Genomic DNA, 26,505 nt, shown 5'->3' with positions numbered 1-26,505 from the left:
ATCTTGGCCAGGTCGCAGTTGTAAATAAGAACTTGTTCTCAACTAGCCTACCTGGTTAAATAAAGGTGAAATAAAATCATAAAATGAAAAAAACTGAGGATGGATCAACAACATTGTAGGTACTCCACAATACGAACCTAATTGACAGGTAAAAGCAGGAAGCCTGTGCAGATGTTCCAAAACATGCATCCTGTTTGCAATAAGTAATACTGCAAACCAATTAACTTTTTGTCCTGAATACAAAGTGTTTTGTTTGGGGCAAATCTAATACAACACATTACTAAGTACCACTCTCTATATTTTCAAGCAGAGTGTTGGCTGCATCATGTTATTTGGTATGCTTGAAATTGTTAACAACTGGGGAGTTTTTCAGGATAAAAATATAAACCGTATGGCTCTAAGCACAGGTCAAATCCTAGAGGAAAACCTGGTTCTGTCGGCTTTCTTCTAGACACTGGTAGATAAATTCCCCTTTCAGCAGAACAATAACCTAAAACAAGGTCACCCACCTTTCCAAAAAGACTGAATGTTCCTGAGTGGCCAAGGAACAGTTTTGATTTAAATCTACTTAAAATCTGTGACAAGACCTGAAATGGTTGTCTAGCAAAGATCAACAACCAATTTGAGAGAGCTTGATGCATTTTGAAAAGAAAAATGGGCAAATGTTGCACAATCCAGGTGTTGGAAGCGCTTAGACTTACCCAGACACTCACAGCTGTGCTTTTACTAAGTAATGACTCGGGTGTGAATACTTCTGTAAATTAGATATTTTATTTTCAATAAACATTTAAACAATGTTTTCACTTTTATGGGGTATTGTGTGTCGATGGGTGATAAATACATTTAATGCATGTTGGATTCAGGCTGTAACACTGGAATCAGTCAAGGGGTATGAATATTTTCTGAAGCTTTGGACCAGTGTTAATGGTGATAGTAACCTGCTTTTGGAGGCTAGCAAACAACGGCTTTTTTTTTTACACAATTTACACAATCACCTTTTTGATTCAAGTTATGATTAGGGATATTTTAGGCAAGGGTGAGCAGCTAAAGATAAGCAGCTCGCTTTATTTTTGTGAATGGGCACCGTAAGTAAGCATGGGTTGCGTTACTAAACGTTTTAAAAGGGTATTTGGGACAACTTTTCTGTTGCCTGGCTACCCATCCACATTGCTCAGGACCAAACGCCTGGCCCACTAATGTTCTTTCTCTACAGTGAGTCTGGGGAGTGTTCAGCGGGACGGAACATTTTAGATTAAACATGCCTCTGACATGTAGAATAAGGAATCACATTGGCTCTATTCATGTCATTTCTATATGCAACATTCGAGATTGTTGGTCAACTGAACAAGGCCCTGGATTTTCCTCCCTCCCTGACGTCTTCTGGAATGCTAACACATTCTGACTGTTTTGATTGGTCCTGGAAACTGATCGGTATGGCCAGAGCCGTCCTACAAAATGATGTCATCAACGTTGATACTCTGTTTGGTTAATCCCTGTTGAATTGGTTTTGTTCGTCACTTATTTTGACGTCACACAAACAAATTCTAGGATGTCAGTTTCAGACAAGGAACAGACGGTGATCGTCGATAGAGCAGCGGAACTAAATTCAGGATCATGAGTCGTCAGGCAAAGCTTTTCTGTGCATAGGTTTTTCCTTTGGCCCTGTTTTGATCTATGTCTCTCTACAGGGCTGAGGATGAGGACTCAGAAGACTCTGTGACCGGGACTAAGGTGAAGGTAAAGTACGGCCGAGGGAAGACCCAGAAGATATACGAGGCCAATATCAAGAAAACTGAGAACGATGATGCCGGAGATGTCCTCTACCTTGTACACTACTACGGCTGGAACGTCAGGTAACCCATGGACACATACTTCCGTTCTCACCCACCTGAAAGAGATGATGGGGATTTGTGTTTTTATCATTTGTTGTCTTGATCATGGCAGTATTTTCGGTATTAGCGTTCCGCCTTTCTCTATTTCTCTGTTTTTGAAGTTACTTTGACATTCAATGTTGTGCAAGGATTTTCCTGCCATAGCAACCCTTGGGCGGGCTGCTAAAGCGTTTTTTTTTGTGACGCTTAACCTGTAGTGACACCCCATCCCGTGAACGGAGCCGTTGTAATCATCTGACACTAATTAGCATAACGCAACGGACATAAATCTTCCTATTCGTGAAAATCACAAGTGAAATATATTGGAACACAGATTAGCCTTTTGTTAATCACCCTGTCATCTCAGATTTTCAAAATATGCTTTACAGCCAACACTAGACAAGCATTTGTGTAAGTTTATCTTAGCCTAGCATAGCATTATGCCTTGCTAGCAGCAGGCATCCGTGTCACGGAAATCAGAAAAGCAATCAAATTAAATCGTTTACCTTTGAACTTCGGATGTTTTCACTCACGAGACTCCCAGGTAGACAGCCAAAGTTCATTTTTCCCCAAACTATTCTTTTTGTAGGCGAAATGGCTCCATTTGTTTTTCACATTTGGCTGAGAAATCGCCCGAAATTGCGGTCACCACAACACCGAAAAATATTCCAAATTGGCTCCATAATATCGACAGAAACATGGCAAACGTTGTTTAGAATCCATCCTCAAGGTGTTTTTCTAATATCTATTCGATAATATATCCGTTGGGACAATTCGTTTTTCACTAGGACCGATTGGAATAATGGCTACCTCTGTATTTTACACAAGAATCTCTCTCGGAGCCACCATGTGACCACTTACGCAATGTGGCCGCCTATGGATATTATTCAACAGAAATGCGTAAAACTACGTCACAATGCTGTAGACACCTTGGGGAATACGTAGAAAGCGTAAGCTCGTTGATGGTACATTCATTGGAACGCAGCGCTTTCAAAACCTGGGGCACTTCCGGATTGGATTTTTCTCAGGCTTTCGCCTGCAACATCAGTTCTGTTATACTCACAGACAATATCTTTACAGTTTTGGAAACGTCAGTGTTTTCTATCCAAAGCTGTCAATTATATGCATATTCTAGCATCTTCCTGACAAAATATGCTGCTTTAAAACAGGAACGTTTTTTTCCCCAAAAATGAAAATACTGCCCCCTAACACCAAGAGGTTAAATCTTTTAAATCTAGCTCTAATGTTTATGGGTTAATTTCCCCTCTATAGGTATGAGTGAGTCTAGCTATAATGTTTATGGGTTCGTTTCCCCTCTATAGGTATGAGTGAGTCTAGCTATAATGTTTATGGGTTCATTTCCCCTCTAGGTATGAGTGAGTCTAGCTATAATGTTTATGGGTTCATTTCCCCTCTAGGTATGAGTGAGTCTAGCTATAATGTTTATGGTTTCATTTCCCCTCTAGGTATGAGTGAGTCTAGCTATAATGTTTATGGGTTCATTTCCCCTCTATAGGTATGAGTGAGTCTAGCTATAATGTTTATGGTTTCATTTCCCCTCTATAGGTATGAGTGAGTCTAGCTATAATGTTTATGGGTTCATTTCCCCTCTATAGGTATGAGTGAGTCTAGCTATAATGTTTATGGTTTCATTTCCCCTCTATAGGTATGATGAGTCTAGCTATAATGTTTATGGGTTCATTTCCCCTCTAGGTATGAGTGAGTCTAGCTATAATGTTTATGGGTTCATTTCCCCTTTATAGGTATGAGTGAGTCTAGCTATAATGTTTATGGTTTCATTTGTCTTCTATAGGTATGATGAGTGGGTCAAAGCAGATCGGATCATCTGGCCTGTCGACAAGGGCGGAACAAAAAATAAACAGAAAAAGAAAGTCATGAACAAAGAGGATGGAGAGAAGGACAAGCAGGGGAAGCTGGGTGGGTTGAGAGGTCGCCCTCTTCTCAGAACCACTCCCCCCAGTGCCAACCGCAGCGTCTCCAAGACCCCCAGCCGTGAGGGGCGCTCCAGCAGCAAGAGCAAATCTGACACATCACCCCTGCCCAATGGAGAGGGTATGAGACCTGTACCTAAACCAGCATGTAACGTGTCTCCACCCCGATACTGAACCATGGCTTTCTTTTCTCCTCACCTTAATCTGCACCTATTATCAATCATTACAACTTTATTCATTAAATTTGTCTGTGAACAGGTACCCCTCGCCGACGCACAAGAAGAACCTCTGGGATGTATGACTCGGACAGGGATGCCAACTCCAATGGTAGGTACATACCTCGAAATGCAGAGGCAGTATAGTGTAGTCACTACTTTATTTATGGGAACTATGATAGTTGACATTTAAGGAAGATTAGAGGGTGTTTCTGGCCAAGTGAGGTGGGTTTTACCAGACACAGATTAAACCTAGTCCTGGACTAAAGTAGCCCTTTCAGTGGATATTCTGCATTGGGCTTGATTTTGAGTCCAGGACTACACTTAATCTGTGTCTGGGGAAACTGCGCCTTGGTGTTGGAAGTAATGGTTAATTTATCGATTCAAGCCAGGACTTTTGATGGATGGAAGCTAACCATTTATGTGCCCCTTCTACTTCTTTTAGATGAGTCGGGGAATTCGTCCGAGGACAGTGAGTCAGAGGATTCGCCGGAGAAGAAGCCTGCATGGGCGGAGAGAACGGACCCCGCCACGGCCCGTAAACAGGAAGAGGAGGAGGACCTGAGGGTGGAGAGAGGAAGAGCAGAGGCAGTGGCCGCCGCAGCAGCCCAGGCAGCAGCAGCAGCACAGCTCCAGCCCCCCAGCAGCCCTAAGGAGAAGGAGCAGCAGCAGGAGGACAAACTCCCTGAGAGGGAGCCTGAGAAAGAGGAGGCTGAGGAGCAGCCCCAGACGCCTCCCATGACCCCTGAACCCGACAGACCCAAGGAGGAAGACCCCCCTAACCTGAAATCCCCCAGGCCTAAAGCATCACGTAGAAGTAACGTTAGAGAGCCCGAGAGGAACACCAACATCACTGGCTCTGAGATACCCACCACTCCCAACCACACTGAGACGGAGTCGTTCCCCAGCCCATGCCCCCTAAAGAGGCAGGATGAGCCCATGGTGGTGCTTCACTGTCTCCCTGCTGAGCACCTCCCCAGCATGCCTGACCTCCCCATCATGGACTCCGACACAGACTCCGCCCCGGAGGAGGAGATCTGCAGGGAGGAGCGAGGCGTGGCCAAGCGTAAAGCCACCGACCACAGGACGCCGGACAAGAAGGTGCGTCTAGACTGGAGGGAGGATACTGCCAGAATGACATCGCCGGGTGCGAGGCCCCATGACTCGCCGGGCGCGAGGCCCCATGACTCGCCGGGCGCGAGGCCCCATGACTCGCCGGGCGCGAGGCCCCATGACTCGCCGGGCGCGAGGCCCCATGACTCGCCGGGCGCGAGGCCCCATGACTCGCCGGGCGCGAGGCCCCATGACTCGCCGGGCGCGAGGCCCACGACTCCAGAGCGGAGGCTGGAGTCGGGGGGACTGAAAGAAGAGGAGTGTCTGAAGCCAGCGAAGGGTAAAACAGAACCGGAGGTTAAAACAGAGATGCCTGCACTCACTCCAGAGGTGCGGTGTCGTGGTCCAGGAGAGGGAGGTGTTGCAGGAGGTCAGCCCAGGTCAGAGCAGCCAGACTATGGGGCAGAGGAGGAGCTGATGCCCCAGATAGGGCCTGAGGCGCTGGTCTGCCACGAGGTGGATTTGGACGACCTGGATGAGAAGGACAAGACCTCAGCAGAAGACCTCCTAATGATGATGAGTCAAGGGAAGGTCCATGCTCCCCCTCCATCCAATGCCTCCTCCCACCACCCCCAGACCCACAACAACCCTCCTCCATCCTCCGGTGGAGCTGCTCCTCCACAAGTCTTTTCCCCCACCTCGGCTCCTAGCCCTGATGAGTCTATAAGCACCAAGAGTGAGAGCGACGTCACCATCGAGGTTGACAGCGTAGCTGGGGAGTCTCAGGAGGGACTCGGTGATAATGAGTCGGCCAACTCCAACTGCTTTGAAGCCAACACCAGCTCTAGCAACTCCAGCATGTCACTACAGGAGAGAGACACCAAGGACAGAGGTAGGTCACACACGGACTGGCATAGAATAGGCTATATCCATTTAGACTTGTGTTGGGCCAGTAACCGAAAGGTCGCTGGTTCGAATTCCTAAGCCAACTAGGCAAAATCTCTGTACCCTTGAGCAAGGCATTTAACAATTTAACTGGTCCTGTAAGTCGCTCTGGATAAGAACGTCTGCTAAATTACTCAAATGTACACTACCGTTCAAAGGTTTGGGGTCACTTAGAAATGTCCTTGTTTTTGAAAGAAAAGCACTTTTTTTTGTCCATTTAAAATAACATCGAATTGATCAGAAATACAGTGTCGACATCGTTAATGTTGTAAATGACTATTGTAGCTGGAAACGGCTGATTTTTAATGGAATATCTATATAGGCCTATTATCAGCAACCATCACTCCTGTGTTCCAGTGGCACATTGTTAGCTAATCCAAGATAATTATTTTAAAAGGTAAATTGATAATTAGAAAAACCTTTAGCACAGCTGAAAACTGTTCTGATTTAAAGAAGCAATAAAACTGGCCTTCTTTAGATGAGTTGAGTATCTGGAGCATCAGCATTTGTGGGTTTGATTACAGGCTCAAAATGGCCAGAAACAAAGCTCTTCTGAAACTCATCAGTCTATTCTTGTTCTGAGAACTGAAGGTTATTCCATGTGGGGAATTGCCAAGAAACTGAAGATCTCGTACAACGCTGTGTACTACTCAATTTACAGAACAGCGCAAACTGGCACTAACCAGAATAGAACGCGTGGGAGGCCACGGTGCACAACTGAGCAAGTGGACAAGTACATTAGTGTGTAGTTTGAGAAACAGACGCCTCACAAGTCCTCAACTGGCAGCTTCATTATGTAGTACCCGCAAAGAAACAGTCTCAAAATCAACAGTGAAGAGGCGATTCCGGGATGCTGGCCTTCTAGGCAGAGTTCCTCTGTCCAGTGTCTGTGTTCTTTCGCCCATCTTAATCTTTTTAAAATTTTTATTATTGGTCAGTCTGAGATATGGCTTTTTCTTTGCAACTCTGTCTAGAAGGCCAGCATCCTGGAGTCGCCTCTTCACTGTTGACGTTGAGACTGGTGTTTTGCCTGTACTATTTAATGAAGCTGCCAGTTGAGGAATTCTGTGAAGGGAGTAGTACACAGCCTTGTATCAGATCTCCAGTTTCTTGGCAATTTCTCGCATGGAATAGCCTTCATTTCTCAGAACAAGAATAGACTGACCAGTTTCAGAAGAAAGTTCTTTGTTTCTGGCCATTGTGGGCCTGTAATCGAACCCACAAATGCTGATGCTCCCAATACTCAACTAGTCTAAAGAAGGCCAGTTTTATTGCTGCTTTAACCAGAACAACAATTTTAAGATGTGCTAACATAATTGCAAAAGGGTTTTTTAATGCTCAATTAGCCTTTTTAAACTGATAAACTTGGATTAGCTAACACAACATGCCATTGGAACACAGGAGTGATGGTTGCTGATAATGGGCCTCTGTATGCCTATGTAGATAATCCATAAATATGCCTTTTCCAGCTACAATAGTCATTAACAACATTAATGATGTTTACACTGTATTTCTGATCAATTTGTTGTTATTTTAATGGACAAAAATGATGCTTCCCTTACAAGAACATTTCTAAGTGACCCTAAACTTTTGAACGGTAGTGTAAATGTAAAAATGTGTCTTGCGAACAGTTCCCTCACATGTTAGTTTTTATACATATTTTGCTCATTGCAAATAAGGTTTTAGTTGTACACTCATGGGGAAACATCTGTCCTCTGAAATGAAAATACTCAATGTTCTCCCTTTTATGATTAGGTCAGAAAAGGTTGATGGACTGCAATATGAGTTGTTCTGCAAAGAAGCAGAAGCGCAACCAGAAACGGCCAAGCACTACGTCCAAAATGGAGAAGAATGGAGCAGGTAAGTCGCATGGTTTGATAAAGTAATGCACCGATATGACATTTTTGGCCAATACTGATATCCAATATTTTCCTTGCCAAAGAAAATGATACCGATAACCAATATTTATAATTTAAGCATTCTAGTACAGTTATATAGTTCACACACACATGGACGCAGCGGTCTAAGGCACTGCATCTCCGGCGTCCTGTATCACATCCGGTCGTGATTGGGAGTCCCATAGGGCGGCACACAATTGGCCCAGCGTCGTCCAAGTTTGGCACGGGTAGGCCATCATTGTAAATAAGAATTTGTTCTTAACTGACTAGTCTAGTTAAATAAAGGTTACACACACCACACTGTCCCTGTGTCCGTTACCATCTTGTCCAGCTGTAACTGTAACATTTCATGTAAACCCTGTTTCTTATCTGCATCGAAATAGCAGTCCTTTTACATAGCATCGAGCATGGTGGCGACACTGTAAAGAGAGTGCCACCGAATTGCTTGTTCACAGCCTGTGTTGCCAGTTTTGTTGAGCAGGTGTTTCAATGCCATGGCAGAGGGTATCACATCTGCTGCAGACGAAGTTGATGAGCTTATTTCTCCAGTCAGTTGTTCGAATGGAGCTAGGAATGTGTTAATGTTTCCAAGTATCAAACTTGTTCTCAAATGCCATTGAAATGGCAGCAGTGGTATGACAACCAGCACATTCATGAGCATGAAATATGACTTTCCTCAGTACGAAATCCTCAACGACCCACTGTGCTGTCAGACTCTGCATGCTTATGGGGATGATATCGCTGGTCCAAACGTCAGTCGTGAAGCTAATAGCAGTGACGCTATTACTGTGTAACTCCAGTAGGTCAATATATGAAAAATAGCACACTTGGTAACGCTAGTGTGTACCGGTGCTCGAAAAGTCGTGAAAGCGAACATCAGCCACGACAGAGAACGGTTGATTGTCAAGGGCAATGAATCCCATTATCTTGGCGTTAATTGATTTCGCCTTTTGCATTGTCTCGCTGAAATGTTCTTACTCTTTCAAATGACTGCTCGACTTGTTGACTGCTCGATCTACACAGCAGACGTTGTGGGTTAGGTTAGGAATGCTGTGTTGCGCAACATTTTACGTGGTGTCATTACTTTATGTACCTACGTAGTGTAGGTATGCACGTCAGCTTTGACATCGGTTTTGCACATCGGTGTTTAACTAGACATCGAGCCGATGTTGACATTTTTGGCTAATATCGTCCGATTCTGATATTTTCACCAATATATATATCCCTAGTTTGATTCCATTAATGATAGGCCGTCGTTTGGCATCCATCCTGCCCTACTTCGACTCACCTAAAATAAACGTTAATGGTTGAATCATTCTTGACTGTAAGGTGATTTATGGGTTCAATTAAATGATTTAAAATGTGTGTCCAGAGTACAGCAGTGACAGTGAGGATCTGGCTGTTATGGACCCCTCCTGTAAGATGACTCCAGTGAAACACTCAATGTCTAAAGGAAGCCTGAAGTTGGTCTCTCCTAACAGTAAGGAGTTAGAGAAGGACAAGCACAAACACAAGCAGTCCTCCTTCCCCTCCCCTCGCACATACAAGTGGACTTTCCAGCTCAGTAAGTAGAACTTACCACTTATCACTAATCAGGGGTGTACTCACTATACAACCAAACACGGAGGGACCTACCTGAATTTATCCAATAGAAACTGTTTTTATTAATGATTACATCCCTGTTTATCACACTGAGCTCAGGTGTTGAAGATTAGCAATAGCATCCGGTTTCCCAGACAGACTAAGCCTAGTCCTGGACAAAAAAATCCCCTTCAATGTAGATTCTCCATTGTTTTTATAACTAGGCTTAATCTGTGTCTGGGAAACCGTCCCTGGGGTTTGGATTTTAGCTTACATTCTGTGAATATTCTTAAACGTAATATTATATTTACTGTGGTAAATGAAATGGCTTCGAAAGCGTGCATAGCTTTATAGCTGAATGGTCAAAGTATGTACAGTTGAAGTCTGAAGTTTACATACACTTCGGTTGTAGTCATTAACTCATTTCTAAACAAATTTCTTAACAACTATAGTTTTGGCAGTTGGTAAGGACATCTACTTTGTGCATGATGCAAGTAATTTTTCCAACAATTGTTTACAGGCAGATTATTTCACTGATAATTCACTGTATCACAATTCCAGTGGGTCACAAGTTGACTGTGCCTTTAAACAGCTTGGAAAATTCCAGAAATGATGTCATAGCCTATCAGAAGCTTCTAAAGCCAATTGACATTAATTTGAGTCAATTGGAGGTGTACCTGTGGATATATTTCAAGGCCTACCTTCAAACTCGCTGCCCCTTTGCTTGACATCATGGAAAAAAGACCTCAGAAAAAAAATAGTAGACCTCCACAAGTCTGGTTCATCCTTGGGAGCAATTTCCGAATGCCTGAAGGTACCACGTTCATCGGTACAAACAATAGTACGCAAGTATAAACACCATGGGACCACGCAGCTGTCATACCGCTCAGGAAGGAGACGCGTTCTGTCTCCTAGAGGTAAATGTACTTTGGTGCGAAAAGTGCAAATCAATCCCAGAGCAACAGCAAAGGACCTTGTGAAGTTACTGGAGGAAACGGGTACAAAAGTAACTCAATCCACAGTAAAACGAGTCCTATATCATAACCTGAAAGGCCGCTCAGCAAGGAAGAAGCCACTGCTCCAAAGCCGCCATAAAAAGCCACTACGGTTTGTAACTGCACATGGGGACAAAGGTCATACTTTCTGGAGCAATGTCCTCTGGTCTGATGAAACAAAAATAGAACTGTTTGGCCATAATGACCATCGTTATGAAAAGGGGGAAGCTTGCAAGCACGGGGGTGGCAGTATCATGTTGTGGGGGTGCTTTGCTGCAGGAGGGACTGGTGCACTTCACAAAATAGATGGCATCATCAGGCAGGAAAATTGTGGATATATTGAAGCAACATATATATTGAAGATATCAGTCAGGAAGTTAAAGCTTGGTTGCAAATGGGTCTTACAAATGGACAAGCATATTTCCAAAGTTGTGGCAAAATGGCTTCAGGACAACAAAGTCAAAGTATTGGAGTGGCCATCACAAAGCCCTGACTTCAATCCCATAGAAAATGTGTGGATTTGTGGGCAGAACTGAAAAAGTGTGTGCGAACAAGGAGGCCTACAAACCTGACTCAGTTACACCAGCTCTGTCAGGAGGAATGGTCCAAAATTCACCCAACTTATTGTGGGAAGCTTGTGGAAGGCTACCCAAAACTGTTGACCCAAGTTAAAGAATTTAAAGGCAATGCTACCAAACACTCAGTATGTAAACTTCTTACCCACTGGGAATGTGATGAAAGAAATAAAAGCTGAAATAAATCATTCTCTCCTCTATTATTCTGACATTTCACATTCTTAAAACAAAGTGGTGATCCTAAGACACTTTCACCTTTTCAATTTTTACTAGGTTTAAATGTCAGGAATTGTGTAACACTGAGTTTAATTGTATTTGGTTGAGGTGTATGTAAACCTTCCAACTTCAACTGTATTTGTTCAGATGGTCTCAGACGATTACAATAAGAACTTTTGTGTGTCTCTGAGCAGATGAACTGGACAGCATGACAAGTGCTGAGAGGATTTCCTTCTTACAAGACAAACTACAGGATATAAGGAAGTATTACATGTCACTCAAGTCTGAAGTGGCCTCCATAGACAGGAGGCGGAAGAGGTTAAAGAAGAAAGAAAGAGAAGGTAGGATGGCTTCTCCTGTTCCATCCCAACTCAGACTCAATGTTACTCTTGTCCTCAGTCATGTTCCAGAGCAAACTGCTTGAATAGCTTTGTATTTAAATGCTTTTGTTTTTGAATAATTCCTTAATCAAATTTTGACACGCACTTCAAAGTATTAGTGTGCTTACAGCGGTCTAACCTGCTCTCTTCCCCCTCCATTGTAATGGTATGCTTTGTTTCCATAGTCTCTTTGCTCATCACAATATTGTGCAGAGTATGAAAGGTGGATACGGCTGTCTAACCTGCTCTCTCCCTCTCGCTCCCAGTGTCCCACACCACAGCTTCAACATCGTCTGGCTCGTCAGACACTGGGATGAGCCCCTCCTCCGCCTCACCGACTCAGAACACTGTGGCTGTCGAGTGCAGGTGATGACACGCCTTCTCCCCCACGGTTCCCATGACGACTACCCTTTCCCACCATACCGCTGTCTCCCTGGAGACACTGTTGTGTCCGAAATGGCACCCTATTCCCTTTAAAGTGCAAATCTTTTGACCAGAAGCCAGTGTTAAATGACCAGAGGCCCTGGTCAAAAGTAGTCCACTATATAGGGCAAAGAGGTGCCATTTCAGACATACCCACGTACTGACACACCAGAGCCAGCGGCCAAAAGCACTCGACTGCCCCACTCTGTCTCCTTTCACCCCCCCCATCCCTCCTACCGCATCCCATCCACCACTTGGCCACTCTCACTTCTTGCACTTCCCTGCCTTGTAGATATTGTGGTCCACCTACTGTAGTGTTGTCAGGAAATGGATTCTACATGAGTTGAATGTAAAGGAAACCACAAACCCCAGATACTCCTAGCCAAACCCCTTCACTCTCCATCCTTGAACAGTCCATGGCACTTTTCTTCTTCTTACTCTGTCAGAAACAGATATAACCTCCTCTGGTTCCTCAAACGGGAGCAATCTAGATTCAGTAATGAATCAATGATGTCTATCAGCAGAACCAGACATACACAATGTATGTAATCTACAATGTAAAGGGTCCCTACCCATGTTAATAATGGTCACTTAACCACCTTGGACATTGTTTGCAAAAAGGTCAATTATGTTCGCTTGCTCCATCAGAACTGCCAAAGTACACGTGTTACAGCAGATTGCCCTATTTTGGAAAAGTGGGACAAATTCAATTGCAAAAGGGAATGTAGTTTACTGAAAACTGCAGCCGTTGTCTTCCATTTATTGCAGTGTGTCATCACAGATTAATTATGAAAACTATTTTTGGGTCTCTTTTTAAGAAAAGTAATTAAAAAAAATATTAGAAAAAGGTTTATTACAGTGGAACACGGGAGAATGTTTTCAGTGGACTAATTTCCTTTGCGAGTGTATTGTCTTTTTATATGTAATTGCAGAGTTTTTATTTTAGTATGGAAAATTTCAAAAAGTATATATCACAACAGTGAAGTTATTTAATGAAAGATTTCTAGCCCTGAAATTTTGTGTAAAAAAGGTTTCTTGCATTGTTAAATATATTTATTCTGTCAGTGGACACATTTTAGTATTTTTTACAATATAGAGACACGAACCTTCCACAGTTTGGACAATGGGAAATTCTGATATTGAAAGAATGTTGTGTGCTCATCTAAAAGCAGACTTTGACTGTGATGTTTCAATTGGGTAGCTACTGTGCAGTACATGTTTCCCCTATTTTCAACACGGCCCTCAACTTTCTCAACATTTTTATTTTTTTTCCCTAGATGGTTTTTGGGGAACACCATAATTTGGTGGCCTTCACTTTGTTTCTTGGTACTTGTATTTGTTATAATTTAAAACAACTATTCTTATTTCGACATGAGTTCTGACCAATAAATAAAAGTTGCTTAAGGAATATGTATGTGAAGCCCAGAGGTTTCTTATGATTGTTTTTGTATATAGATCTTCCAAAACCATGAATTTGAAAAATACATTTGACAAACTGTAAAGAATGACATTATTTTTTTATACCTCATCTTTGTACTGGTATATTAAAACCTTTTTTATGTCAAGTTGGTAGAAACATTCACGCACACAGACTGACTATATACTGACCCAGTGGGTTTCAGCATTAGTCTGAAACTAACCCTACAGAAGAGTCATGGAAGCATTCAGAACATTGACATTTTTTATGCCTTATAGACTTGTGAAAAACACACAGTACTTCCTTAAAAGCTAAGTTTATCCACAGATTCCTGGATGAAGGAAAGAAGGTATTAATATTACCTGAGCAAAGTCTTTGTATCTTAATGTAAAATAAGCAGAGCTCTTCATTTCTAATAAAGTTTTTAAATATTTCCCTTGTGAATTACTGATCATTTTAGAGGCTGACATGTGGACGGACACTCCGAGGGACGTTCTGCGTCCACCTCTGTCCTAACGCTTACTGTTATTTCCCCCAGCTGAAATTAACACCTAGTCATTCTAGGGTTTTGCTTCTTTTTACTATTTTCTACATTGTAGAATGAAGTTTTTAGACAAAATTATGAAAACAAAATATAGTCAGGTTCAAAGTAGCCCCCCTTTGCCTTGACAGCTTTGCACACTCAACCAGCTTCATGTGGTCAACTGGAATGCATTTCAATTAACAGGTTGAGTTAATTTGTGGAATGTCTTTCCTTGTGTTTGAGCTGATCAGTTGTGTTGTGACAAGGTAGGGGTGGTATATGGAAGAACAGAAAGAGAAATGACAGTCCATTACTTTAAGACAATGTCTGTCAATGAGGAAAGTTTCTTCAAGTGCAGTCACAAAAATCATCAAGCGCTCTGAGGACTGCCACTTTGTGCGTATGGATCATTTCAGCTCGTGGGACCAACACTTTTCATGTTGCATTTATTGTTTTGTTCTGTACAGTTTAGTAGTCCAAAAAAAATAGGACATTATACAATGGGAAAATTACCAGTATACCCAGGTCATTTTATTTAATGACTGTTGCACGAGAGGGGACAGCTGGTCAATGTGACAAGACATTTTGTAACAAATATGGATTTTTATGGGAGTGTTAATTGTTCCCTTTTCCTAAGTTATTGCTAGTATGTTATTCTTAATTCACATCGGACAAAGAATACCTCACATACACTATAATAAACCATTCACATTCTGCCTGGATCAAAACTCATCATGATCAGGCTTTTCCTTGTGAGGGCTCATAACAGCCCTCTGGTTAGAAGTGTCCAAGCAGTCAGCCTGAGGAGTAGATGTAGGTTATCCATCTGCTGATTCACAAATAACAGCTTCATGGTGGTGTGTAGATCATGTTGTGATCAGACTGGATGGGGGACTACTAGCGTTATGTCCATGTTTAAAGGGTGGTAGTTATCTACCGTGGTCCCATTAAACCTGCTTTCTGTGCCGGGGCTTCGTTCTGTTGGATGTGGTACTCCTGGATGCACTGGGTCATTCAGGTACTTCTGTAGGCAGCTCTCTGAACAGGTGGACTGAGGGGGAAACCAAGACAGTTCTATGACATCACATATTACACCTCTTCAAATATTGGTGTCCACTGCAAAGGCTTCTACTCCAACTAAAGAAGCTAACCTGGTAGAATGTTACTTTTAACATACAGGAACATTCAGTGATAATATTTTGTTGAGGAGGAATGGTACCACATTGTGTCCTATTTTACCCAATACCTAACCGCATCCCCAGGCTCGATTGCTATAGAAAGAGAAGCTTCTGGTGGATGAGATTATCCACTTCCTAGCCTCCAATGACGAGACAGGATTTGGAAGGATGGCCACAACAACTTACTTCTCAGACATGAGTATGGGAAAAGGAAATGTAATGGAGATCAACTTCGCCTCATTCTCAAAGCCCATTGGAGAAGGTCAGAGGGAAGTGAACTTTGACTTTCTCATTCAATGGGTTTTGAGAAGGAACTCTAGAAAACATAAAGAAAGTCAACCTACCTCTGGCTTTACTTCTCTAGTGGTAAAATCCCTCACAGTCCATGAAGCAGTTCTCTTGAGTTTATTGTAGGGGCCAAGAAATTATTTGAACTGTGAACAGAAACAATATTTATGAATGTGTTCATTTAACACTCCGATTAAACCAGATTGAATTGTGTATGAGAAGTATCCTCACGGTATACCTGTTTAATCTGGTCTGCCTCTGTTACCTGGGCAGCCATGGTGGTCAAATTCGAGTTTTCTGTTGGATTGAAGTTACACACATGATGTAACTGATTTAATGACAGCCCTATCCATGTAATGTATGATGTACGTTCACTATAACTATCTTAGCATAGGGAGTATTGAATTACCAAGATAGCTAGCTATATATGACACTTGACCATGCATTCATAGCAGCTGCATAGTTGAAGGCTTTTCGTAGTGTTAGCAAGCAAGCTCAGTATGCAGCTAAAAGCTCCCAAGCTGATTTGGTAAGGTTCACAGGCTAACTATATAGCCCAGCAGATCCAGTTAAGCCTTTGAAAACACGACATACATTTAGATATCAAATTGGGTGCACAAAATGCATGAACAATCACAATTTCTTCAACACAGCAACGAAGTCATTCACCCAGCCAGGTTCCCGAAGTACATGTTGTGAAAAGGGGACTGCAGTGGATGAGGCTTGAAAGGTAACGTTACAAAACATTCTATAATCATTAGACATTGTTTTAAAAACATTTCTAGAATGTTACATATTTTATACGTTCGTGTGGATGTGTATGACATTCAAAATCGAAAAATAATTTATCGAAAATAACTGACATTCCTAATTGTGGATATAGTGTTACTGCATAAAAACTCCGGTGTGACACGAAGTAGTGTCCCAGTACCTCATTTTAGTGTTTATCGCTGGATTAACTTTCTCACGTGGTTGTTTATTATTTTGTTGTTTAATGCTTATTTGTTTTGACCCATAGAGTCCCTCATGCACAGCAGATTGAGATATTTCACGAACGAGATCATGTCCTTGACCGGAAGTTACTGTTGTAAGCAACAGCTGCTGTGTTTTCATATTGGCTCATAGTAGCTAACAGTAGAAGCTATGTTATATTTCTCGATTCTGACTAAAGATTGTATTCATTTCCCAACGATTGTTTAAAATAGCACAGGTCTAGCAACTTCTTACTTGGTTTTCTGTGCTGTTCTTTCAACCTTTTAGAGGTGCCTACTAGCTAGCCACCTAACGTCAACCAACAATTATGTTTCGGGAAGTAAAACATGTTAGGATAAAATCAAATTTGATTTGTCACGTGCCGAATACAACTGTTACGGACTAAAAGGGGAACCCAGACGCGAGCCTACCAGACTAGCTAAATGGAGTACCAGCTGTTCTGGATGACTGTGATAACGCACTCTGCAGTTGATGGTGGTGTATTCCTCAGTGCCATTGGATGAATCCCGGAATAAATTCCAGTCCTGTAGCGTATCATCTGACCACTTCCGTTTTGAGCGAGTCACTGGTACCTCCTGCTTTAGTTTTTGCCTGTACACAGGAATCATGGTAGAATTATTGTCAGATTAGCGAGGGAGAGCTCTGTGTTGAGTAAAGGTGGTCTGGAGATTTGTTCGCTTCTGGTTGCACTTACATGCTGATAGAAATTAGGTTAAACGGATGTAATTTACCCGCATTAAAGTCCCCGGCCACTAGGAGCGCCCTTTCTGGATGAGCATTTTCTGGTTTGATTTTGGCCTTATTCAGCTCTTTGAGTACGGTTTTAGTACCAGCAAGTTGCAGAGAACTACTGCATTGTTTGTTTATCTAGCTATCTAACAACTTGCAAGGCAAGTATCACGGTCACGTTCATATTACCCACCTTGATGCTGCAGACTCCCACTGTGGTTCCAGCAACAGGTAGGCTACCCAGTTTACCTTAGTCACTTGCTTTATTTAAACAAATTATGAGAATAGCCTTGACATCTGTCATTATTAAATAAAAAGTTGATCCTCATTGATTAGTTATGATAAGATACTTTATTGTCCATTTTTGTGGAAACTACTTTTATAAGTTAGTTTTTACAAGTTAAACATTTATATTTGTTTGTCTCCCCTACGTTAGCTTTTCCAGAACCTTCCAGCCAGTGGAGGGAGTATGAGACCCCAGCTCATCGCAGGTTAAACCCAAAGCCCACACTCTGGAACACCACAGCTGCAGGACACAGAATACATCTCACACAGCACAAGGTTAGTCATCAAAGTGTTTTTTAAATTTTACCTTTATTTAACCAGGCAAGTCAGTTAAGAACACATTCTTATTTTCAATGACGGCCTAGGAACAGTGGGTTAACTGCCTGTTCAGGGGCAGAACGACAGATTTGTACCTTGTCAGCTCGGGGGTTTGAACTCGCAACCTTCCGGTTACTTCCAACGCTCTAACCACTAGGCTACGCTGCCTAGTGGTTAGAAGACAAAGTGTCTTTGCATCTGATAAATTGTCATGGTCTGGGGTTGAAATGGCACCCTTTCCCCCTTATAGTGCACTATTTTTGTGCAGAGCCCTATGGGCCTTGGTCAAAAGGAGTGTACTATATTGGCCCTATAGGGAATATGATGCCATTTCGGATGTTGCCATGGATTTCCAACAGATGTAAGAGTCATTTTCACCACTCGGGGGCAGTAGTGTCACTCCAACCTACTGGTTCTGTAGGAAGTACAGGATTTTGCAGAAGGCTGGAGATTCTAAAAAGGACGTGTTTATTCACACACAAATCTGAAAACACTGTTTAATAGGTTACAATGTCACTGTTATTTTTCCTGTCCTTGTTGATTTTGGTGATTGCTATTTCCATTTGTCACTCTCTTGATGAGATGGAATACAAGACAAGCATGTTACTTTCAACCTCTGTTCTTTGAACTAATAACCATTTGCCTTCTGTACTCCTCTGTTTGGCAACCTCTTATCATTAGTCGCTTTATGTTTATGCAAACACGACAGATTTACACTGGGCCATTTTCACCACATTATTGCAGTCAGGTCAACACACACCTGTCAGCATCTGCATTACAGACAATATCTTCAAATGTTACCCACCAAATTGAAAAGCTGCTTTGTACAATGAGCCAGATTGCATGCTAAGTCAAATGCATGTTTGGAATTATAGTCTGACAATATATATAATTGGATTCATTACAAGTAGGCCTATGGCTGGCTTATTAACATGTTGTGTGATACAAATATACACGTGAAATACATATAGCTCATGTTTTGGCGACCAGTCAATTCTCAGTTTTGGTTTTGTCATAAACATACATAATGTCCCTGTGTTTGGCTCCGTTGGCCGAGCACCAAGACTACTCTGAATTGTTACAATGGCTGCCGGGCCTCGCTCGGTCTCCCTCTCGTCTCCCTAGCCACAAGATTCAAGCTTCGGAACGCAGCCTCCTCCTGAACATTGGAGATCCATACAAAGCACCACAGACTATTTTAAAGCCCACATTTACTGTAAAGTAGGAAAATCGTGGTAAAAGCTCACAACGCACAGCATGAATATATCAACTCTGTACCGCTATTATATTATGCTGGCTGTTAATATCCATCCAGTTTACATGGGAAAATTAGGTATGCTCCTTTCTTCAGGTGTAAAACTCAATTAAAGGTCCAAATGCAGCTGTTTTAAAAAATATGTATATTTAAATTTTACCCCTTTTCTCCCCAATTTCGTGGTATCCAATAGTTTTAGTAGCTACTATCATGTCTCATCTTGTCTCATCGCTACAACTCCCGTACAGGCTCGGGAGAGACGAAGGTTGAAAGTCATGCGTCCTCCGATACACAACCCAACCAAGCGCGCTTCTTAACGCAGCGCGCATCCAACCCGGAAGCCAGCCGTACCAATGTGTCGGAGGAAACACAGTGCACCTGGCAACGTTGGTTTGCGCGCACTGCCCCTGGCCCGACACAGGAGTCGCTACCGGCCAAACCCTCCCTAACCCGGACGACGCTAGATCACAATAGATCATCGATACCCTTGCTTTGTTTACCCTTGTGTCGCCCCACGGACCTCCCGGTCGCGGCCGGTTACGACAGAGCCTGGGCGCGAACCCAGAGTCTCTGATGGCGCAGCTGGCGCTGAACTGCCCAAATGCAGCTGTTTTTATCTCAATATCAAATCATTTCTGGGTAATAATTAAGTACCTTACTGTGATTGTTTCAATTAAAATGGTCAAAAATAAACAAAAATATCAATTTCTAGCAAGAATTTTGCTAGGACTGTCTGGGAGTGGTCTGAGTGGGAGAGGGGAAAAATGGAAAATTAGCTGTTATTAGCAGAGAGGTTTGGAACTCTCTTATTGGTCTAACTCATTTGCTGCCTGGTGATGTCACCAGGCAGTCAAAGTCCATCCCACCAAAACAGGCTGAAATTTCAGGTGATCTTTAAAATAGCTCTTACACTAAATGGGCATTATCATCATTTTTCCCATTATTAATCCAACCTAATAGTTTGGAAATATATATAAAGCACAGGAACATCTATTTTGTTTACTGTACTGGGCCTTTAAGCATGAAAGCATTCAGGTGAAAACAAATGTCACTGGCTGGTGCACAGCTGTGCAAATAGACAGACAGACAGACAGTGCCCTTCATTGTTCAATAGAAGTACAATGGAGTTTAGTTTATTGATAACCCCACCCTCTTGAAATACTTTGAAATAATGGTTAGCTTTTTAAAAAGATAGAAATGAATGTTTTTACTGATGTGGAGGTGATCCTTTATAAGAAACCTATTTGAAAAGCACCAGGTTTGAAGAAATGAGCTGTTGATGTCTGACAACAACAGAAAGGCTGTATAAGTACTACTATTCTATCCATTGTCATTCAACCACAGGCCTATGCTATTACTGGCTTGTCCTCCTCCTCCTCCTTTGTCCTCGGTTGAACTGTAATTTGTGTGCAGGCAGCAGGCTACATGTTTGGTAGGAAATGTCAGTGCCTGGTTCTCTGTTACACCCGTGTGAGAGCCTTGGACAATCTTCCCCTTGAATCTAGTCGGCCTCCCTCTAGAATGGTGCTGCTCGCCAATCTCTCTCACACAAACATGCACACACACACCAATGTGGAATTGCTTTCTCATGAGTGGAGCTGTGCTGCTTAGTGACCATGGTGATGGATGTGTGGGCGAGAATGGAGTTAATTATGGCCCAGAAAGCATCAGTTTGTGTGTCTGTGTATGGATCACTGAGTGTGGGGGTGTGGGTGCGCGTGTCGGTGTGTAAGAGAGAATTGGGAAATGCATTAGTCTTGTAAGATTGACTCGATACCCTTGCTTTGTTTGCCCAACTGACCAGTGTTACTAGATCAGCCTCCCTAAGCAATACAGCCAGCAATGCAGCCAGAGGGACACAACAGTGTTGATAAGGGAATGCACTGAATCAGTTACAGGCATTTGACATTTGTATCGAATAACTGTCTGTCCAATGTGTCCATATATTATTTAAGGACTTGGTCAGGTCACAATATATGTTCATATAGTCCTTTTCTTGAAGATCACAATTGATCATTACTTGGTTGCAATTACTGTCGATTTTAGTTTGTTCAAGATGGACTTAAATGTTTATGAACTGTGAATGGCCGGGTACAACAGTGATGTGGTGTGACTCTGGTTATTGTAATGATTAGTGCATGTTTAAAGGAGAAGGAGTACGTTATGCTATAAGATGTCTAAAGGGGCACCATTTTGTATCTGGTAGCCAGTTGTCATGGCAACCATGCTATTTCTATTCCTCCTTGCACCTCTCCTTCTCTTTTGTTTTAACTCTACAGCTGCCAGACTGCGCTCACTTTGGGGATTGGCTATTTTTAGTCCTTGCCTTTGTTTCTCAACACATCATCAAACCATATGTGAAACAACCCATGCCCTGAATGATTCAGGTCACTTGGTCGCTGTCACTCACATTGTCTGTACAAAACAGAACACCATTTTTTTACATTATGTAAACCCTTTTGGCATAATGACACTTGAAGATAATTGTAGATTGAGAAGACCAGAATTGTATGAAGCCTTGTTTTTAGAATCTATTTATTTTCAATATTTGGTCTATCTCACTATCGACAAACACAAGTGGGGACAGTTCCTTTGTCAACCATGATGACCATGGAATCTGATTTGGTACCCAGAGACCCATGGTATCTGATTTCTGTACATAAATGTAGAGGGACTAGCTAGATGTAGCTGAACTCTGTCTCATGAATGCCTCATATTACCTGTCTCACCTTGTAGTTGCCATAGTCTTATTTTCATTATTGATTTAACGTTAAGGAATCTGACTGGAATACACTGCATTACATCTCCAAGTGTCCTCAAGAAACAGTCGGGCGGTAATCTCCTATTTTTAAAATGTGATGTCATCAAGTATTTCATCATCAGTCATGACACACACAGAATCAGTCCCAGCCATAACAACACGCACAGTTGGAGCATTCATCTGTCAGCCTGGACCTAATTCAGATGAATTACACGGCCTAATCGTCTCCTCTGAGGGGTCTTTCCTCTAAGCCTGTTACAGCGCCAGATCAAAGGAGGTAATTGCCTCCCAAACGGCACCCCATCCCCTATATAATGCACTACTTTTGACGACGGCCCATAGTGCACTACTTTTCACCTCAGCTCTATGTAGTGAATAGGCTGCCAATTGGGACGCAGTCCAGGTAATTGCTTTTCTTGTCTGTATAAGAACACAACAGCCTAACGGTGACTTCACCGGTGTCTGAATTTTGGATAGCTTTTGTAGACTCATTGAACCAGCGGAAAACACATTTATGATAAGCAAAGGAATTTTGTTAATGTATTTTGTAACATCTACTTTCTTCCCAGTGACCCATTAATGAATGTAGTTTAGTTAGTTACCATCAGCCAAATCCAGCATTAGGTTTGAACACTTATCATTGATTGGATTCAGAGCTTCCATTACATCCCCTGAGAGAGAGATGATTTAGTCATGTCTGGCCCCTGTATTATGAGAAAGTGTCTGTTGAACAGATGACCAGGTACTTTTGAACTAAAATAAAAGGAATTCCACTGTGTGGGAGCAATATATAGACCTGTGCTCAATGTTGCTTTGTTTGAGATGAGTTGGCCGATTTCTTCCAGAGGTTTAGCAAGTATATTGCTTTGTTTATTTGTGTATTTGCTCACATAGGGTTGAAAAGTACTGTGAACTTTCAATAAATTCCCTGGTTTTCCCAAAATCTCAGTTGGAGAATTCACAGAATTAGGAGGGCATAAGCAGGCAACCTGGATCCTCCAACCAGGATTTCTGGAAAACCAGGTCATTTATTGAAAGTTCCTGTAATTTTGCAAATCCAGTCACACAACATCCCGCCATAATGACATTGTAATAGGCACTTGACTCTACTCAGTCATTATATTTATTGTGGTGGTGAATACAGTTTGTTTCCACAGCAACAATACATGTGATATTTTCCAGCTGTAAACAATGCATCTGTCTTGACGTCATTGGGCTAAGCAGCTGTAAAAGTGGTTTGGGAATTTGTTTGTAAATATCAGCAGACGTTGGGCTTGGAAAAGACTACACAGGGCTGTAAAAACTGGGATGCAGGAGCGTGTTAACCAATTCAATGGTATTGTATTCTTTTCTTCCTACTTGTCCAAAGTTGATTCAACATACCAGTAGTATATAGTAGTCATTGTTTTAGTGGGAAGAGACCTTTCTCCTATGACCCATTTGCCCTTTGACCAGAGGAAATGTTTATGCTGGACATCCTGCAGACTGACCGATTGACTGTTGTTGGAGTGCACCATCCATCTGTTTATTTAACTATTTTCACTTGTTGTATTGTACATTTTATATTGTAAATGTGTAATTGGAGTACTGTCTTGTATTATATTTGATGTAGGCTGTTTTTTTTCTGATGTAATTGTTTTAATTATGTTTGGACCCCAGGAAGAGTAGCTGATGCTAAACATTCCAATACATTGATGACAATGACTAAATACAACCAGTATCATCCATCTGACTAGCTGGCTTAGAGAGAAAAGACATTTGGATACAACAATAAATATTGATACATTTGATATGTGACACATCTTCAAGCTAGAACATGACCACACAATCTACAGAAGAGATTGTGATGAAAATGTAATAAGAAACCCAGGAGGCTCTGTGAAGCAATCAGCTCATTGTGTGATCTAAATGACTGTGTCCATGTGTGGAATAGTGAGAGAGAGGGAGATATAAAGTGCTCATCTGAGCTGAGGCGAGTGGCTGATTGCTGGTTTCTCTCGCTGTCTCTGCAGGAAACTTCTGGAGGCCATCCCTAACAACAGCAGCAGCTTGGCAGCCAGAGGTGTGCAGCAGCAGTTTTCTTAGGGTTGCCATAGCAACACCCACCGATGGCAACCTGCAAACAGTGCAGTCCAGGTAAGAGGGGGAAAAAATATTGTTTGTCATGTTTTCACAATTTGAAGACATAATTGTCTATCTTTAGTCTATTTGACTATTTCCTCCTCCCAAACAAAAACATGCATCTGTGCCATACCCGAGGCATTGTGCACTTTAAAAAGAACTGTATGCTACTTATTCTTCATAATGTTTAGCCAGTAAATATGACTTATTTTATACATTGTAATGTGTACAGTGCCTCCAGAAAGTTTGCACATCCCTTGACTTTTTTATTGATCAAATAGAGATGTATTGTCACTGGCGTACACACAATAAATACCACATAATGTCAAAGTGGAATGATGTTTTTTGAATTTTTTAAAAATTAATTAAAACTGAAAAGCTGAAATGTCTTGAGTCAATAAGTATTGAAGCCCTTTGTTCTGGCAAGCCTAAAAGTTGCCTGGACTCTGTGTGCAATTATAGTGTTTTAACATGCTTTTTTTAATGACCCCCTCATCTCTGTACCCCACACATGCAATTATCTGTAAGGTCTCTCAGTTCAGCAGTGAATTTCAAACACAGATTCAACCACAAAGACCAGGGAGGTTTTCAAATGTCTCGCAAAGTACGCCACCTGTTGGTAGATGAAGAATAACTCAGACATTGAATATCCCTTTGCATGTTGAAGTTATTAATTACATGTTTGATGTTGTATCAATACAGCCAGTCACTACAAAGATACAGCCGTCCTTCCTAACTCAGTTAAAGGAAGGACACCGCTCAGAGATTTCACCATGAGGCCAATGGTGACTATAAAACAGTTAGTTAAATGGCTGTGATAGGAGAACTGAGGATGGATCAACAACATTGTAGTTACTCCACAATACCAACCTAATTGACAGAGTGAAATGAAGGAAGCCTGTACAGAATACAAATATTCCAAATCATGCATCCTGTTATCAACAATGCACTAATGTAACACTGCACATGTGGCAAAGCAATAAACTTTTTGTCCTGAATACACTTATGTTTGGGACAAATCCAATACTCTTCCTGGGGTCCAGCAAAATTAAGGCAGTTATAAAAGTGTTTAACATTACAATTACATTCATAACAGATTTAACAAGTGTGTGCCCATGGGACTCTACAGTCGTGGCCAAAAGTTTTGAGAATGACACAAATATTCATTTTCAAAGTTTGCTGCTTCAGTGTCTTTAGATATTTTTGTCAGATGTTACTATGGAATACTGAAGTATAATTACAAGCATTTCATAAGTGTCAAAGGCTTTTATTGACAATTACATGAAGTTGATGCAAAGAGTCAATATTTGCAGTGTTGATCCTTCTTTTAAGACCTCTGTAATCCACCCTGGCATGCTAACTTCAATTAACTTCTGGGCCACATCCTGACTGATGGCAGCCCATTCTTGCATAATCAATGCTTGAAGTTTGTCAGAATTTGTGGGGTTTTGTTTGTCTACCCACCTCTAGAGCATTGACCACAAATTCTCAATGGAATTAAGGTCTGGAGAGTTTCCTGGCCATGGACCCAAAATATTGATGTTTTGTTCCCAGAGCCACTTAGTTATCACTTATGCCTTATGGCAAGGTGCTCCATCATCCTGGAAAAGTTATTGTTCGTCACCAAACTGTTCCTGGATGGTTGGGAGAAGTTGCTCTCGGAGGATGTGTTGGTACTATTCTTTATTCATGACTGTGTTCTTAGGCAAAATTGTGAGTGAACCCACTCCCTTTGCTGAGAAGCAACCCCACACATGAATGGTCTCAGGATGCTTTACTGTTGGCATGGCACAGGACTGATGGTAGCGCTCACCTTGTCTTCTCCGGACAAGCTTTTTTCCGGATGCCCCAAACAATCGGAAAGGGGATTCAGAGAAAATGACTTTACCCCAGTCCTCAGCAGTCCAATCCCTGTACCTTTTACAGAATATCAGTATGTCCATGATGTTGTTCCTGAAGAGAAGTGGCTTCTTTTCAGCCCTTCTTGACACCAGGCCATCCTCCGAGTCCTCTGAGTCTTCTACTCACTGTGCGTGCAGATGCACTCACACCTGCCTGCTGTCATTCCTGAGCAAGCTCTGTACTGGTGGTGCCCCGATCCCGCAGCTGAATCAACTTTAGGAGACGGTCCTGACGCTTGCTGGACTTTCTTGGGCGCCCTGAAGCCTTCTTCACAACAATTGAACCGCTCTCCTTGAAGTTCTTGATGATCTGATAAATGGTTGATTTAGGAGCAATCTTACTGGCAGCAATATCCTTGCTTGTGAAGCCCTTTTTGTGCAAAGCAATGATGACGGCACGTGTTTCCTTGCAGGTAACCATGTTTGTCAGAGGAAGAACAATGATTCCAAGCACCACCCTCTTTTTGAAGCTTCCAGTCTCTTATTCAAACTGAATCAGCATGACAGAGTGATCTCCAGCCTTGTCCTCGTCAACACTCACACCTGTGTTAACGAGAGAATCACTGACATGATGTCAGCTGGTCCTTTTGTGGCAGGGCTGAAATACAGTGGAAATGTTTTGGGGGGGGGGG

The 26,505-nt window shown here is 42.1% G+C and overlaps 1 protein-coding gene, 1 long non-coding RNA gene and 1 pseudogene across 6 annotated transcripts in view; 2 read left to right on the top strand and 1 right to left on the bottom strand.

Moving 5' to 3' along the window:
* LOC118368110 (AT-rich interactive domain-containing protein 4A-like) overlaps positions 1-13,954 on the top strand; it is a 47,609-nt gene extending 33,655 nt beyond the window's left edge. For all 5 annotated transcript variants that reach the window (XM_035751888.2, XM_035751887.2, XM_035751886.2 and 2 more), the window contains exons 17-24: positions 1,689-1,853; positions 3,685-3,944; positions 4,082-4,150; positions 4,484-5,983; positions 7,792-7,896; positions 9,307-9,498; positions 11,496-11,642; positions 11,948-13,954. In XM_035751888.2, the coding sequence (XP_035607781.2) occupies positions 1,689-1,853; positions 3,685-3,944; positions 4,082-4,150; positions 4,484-5,983; positions 7,792-7,896; positions 9,307-9,498; positions 11,496-11,642; positions 11,948-12,051 (2,542 nt within the window). In that variant the 3' untranslated portion in view covers positions 12,052-13,954. The remainder of the gene's footprint in view (positions 1-1,688; positions 1,854-3,684; positions 3,945-4,081; positions 4,151-4,483; positions 5,984-7,791; positions 7,897-9,306; positions 9,499-11,495; positions 11,643-11,947) is intronic.
* Positions 13,955-14,474: 520 nt separating this feature from the next.
* Positions 14,475-17,201, bottom strand: LOC118368113 (mitochondrial import inner membrane translocase subunit Tim9-like; annotated as a pseudogene).
* A 65-nt stretch (positions 17,202-17,266) lies between these two features.
* Positions 17,267-24,510, top strand: LOC118368114 (uncharacterized). Its single transcript, XR_004822271.2, has 3 exons — positions 17,267-17,463; positions 17,669-17,793; positions 23,864-24,510. It is a non-coding gene; the product is annotated as an uncharacterized LOC118368114 (long non-coding RNA).
* Positions 24,511-26,505: the final 1,995 nt, after the last annotated feature.

This window comes from Oncorhynchus keta, chromosome 35, assembly GCF_023373465.1.
Source record: "Oncorhynchus keta strain PuntledgeMale-10-30-2019 chromosome 35, Oket_V2, whole genome shotgun sequence".
Classification (NCBI taxonomy): Eukaryota; Metazoa; Chordata; class Actinopteri; order Salmoniformes; family Salmonidae; genus Oncorhynchus; species Oncorhynchus keta.
This window is presented reverse-complemented; position numbering and strand designations above follow the sequence as displayed.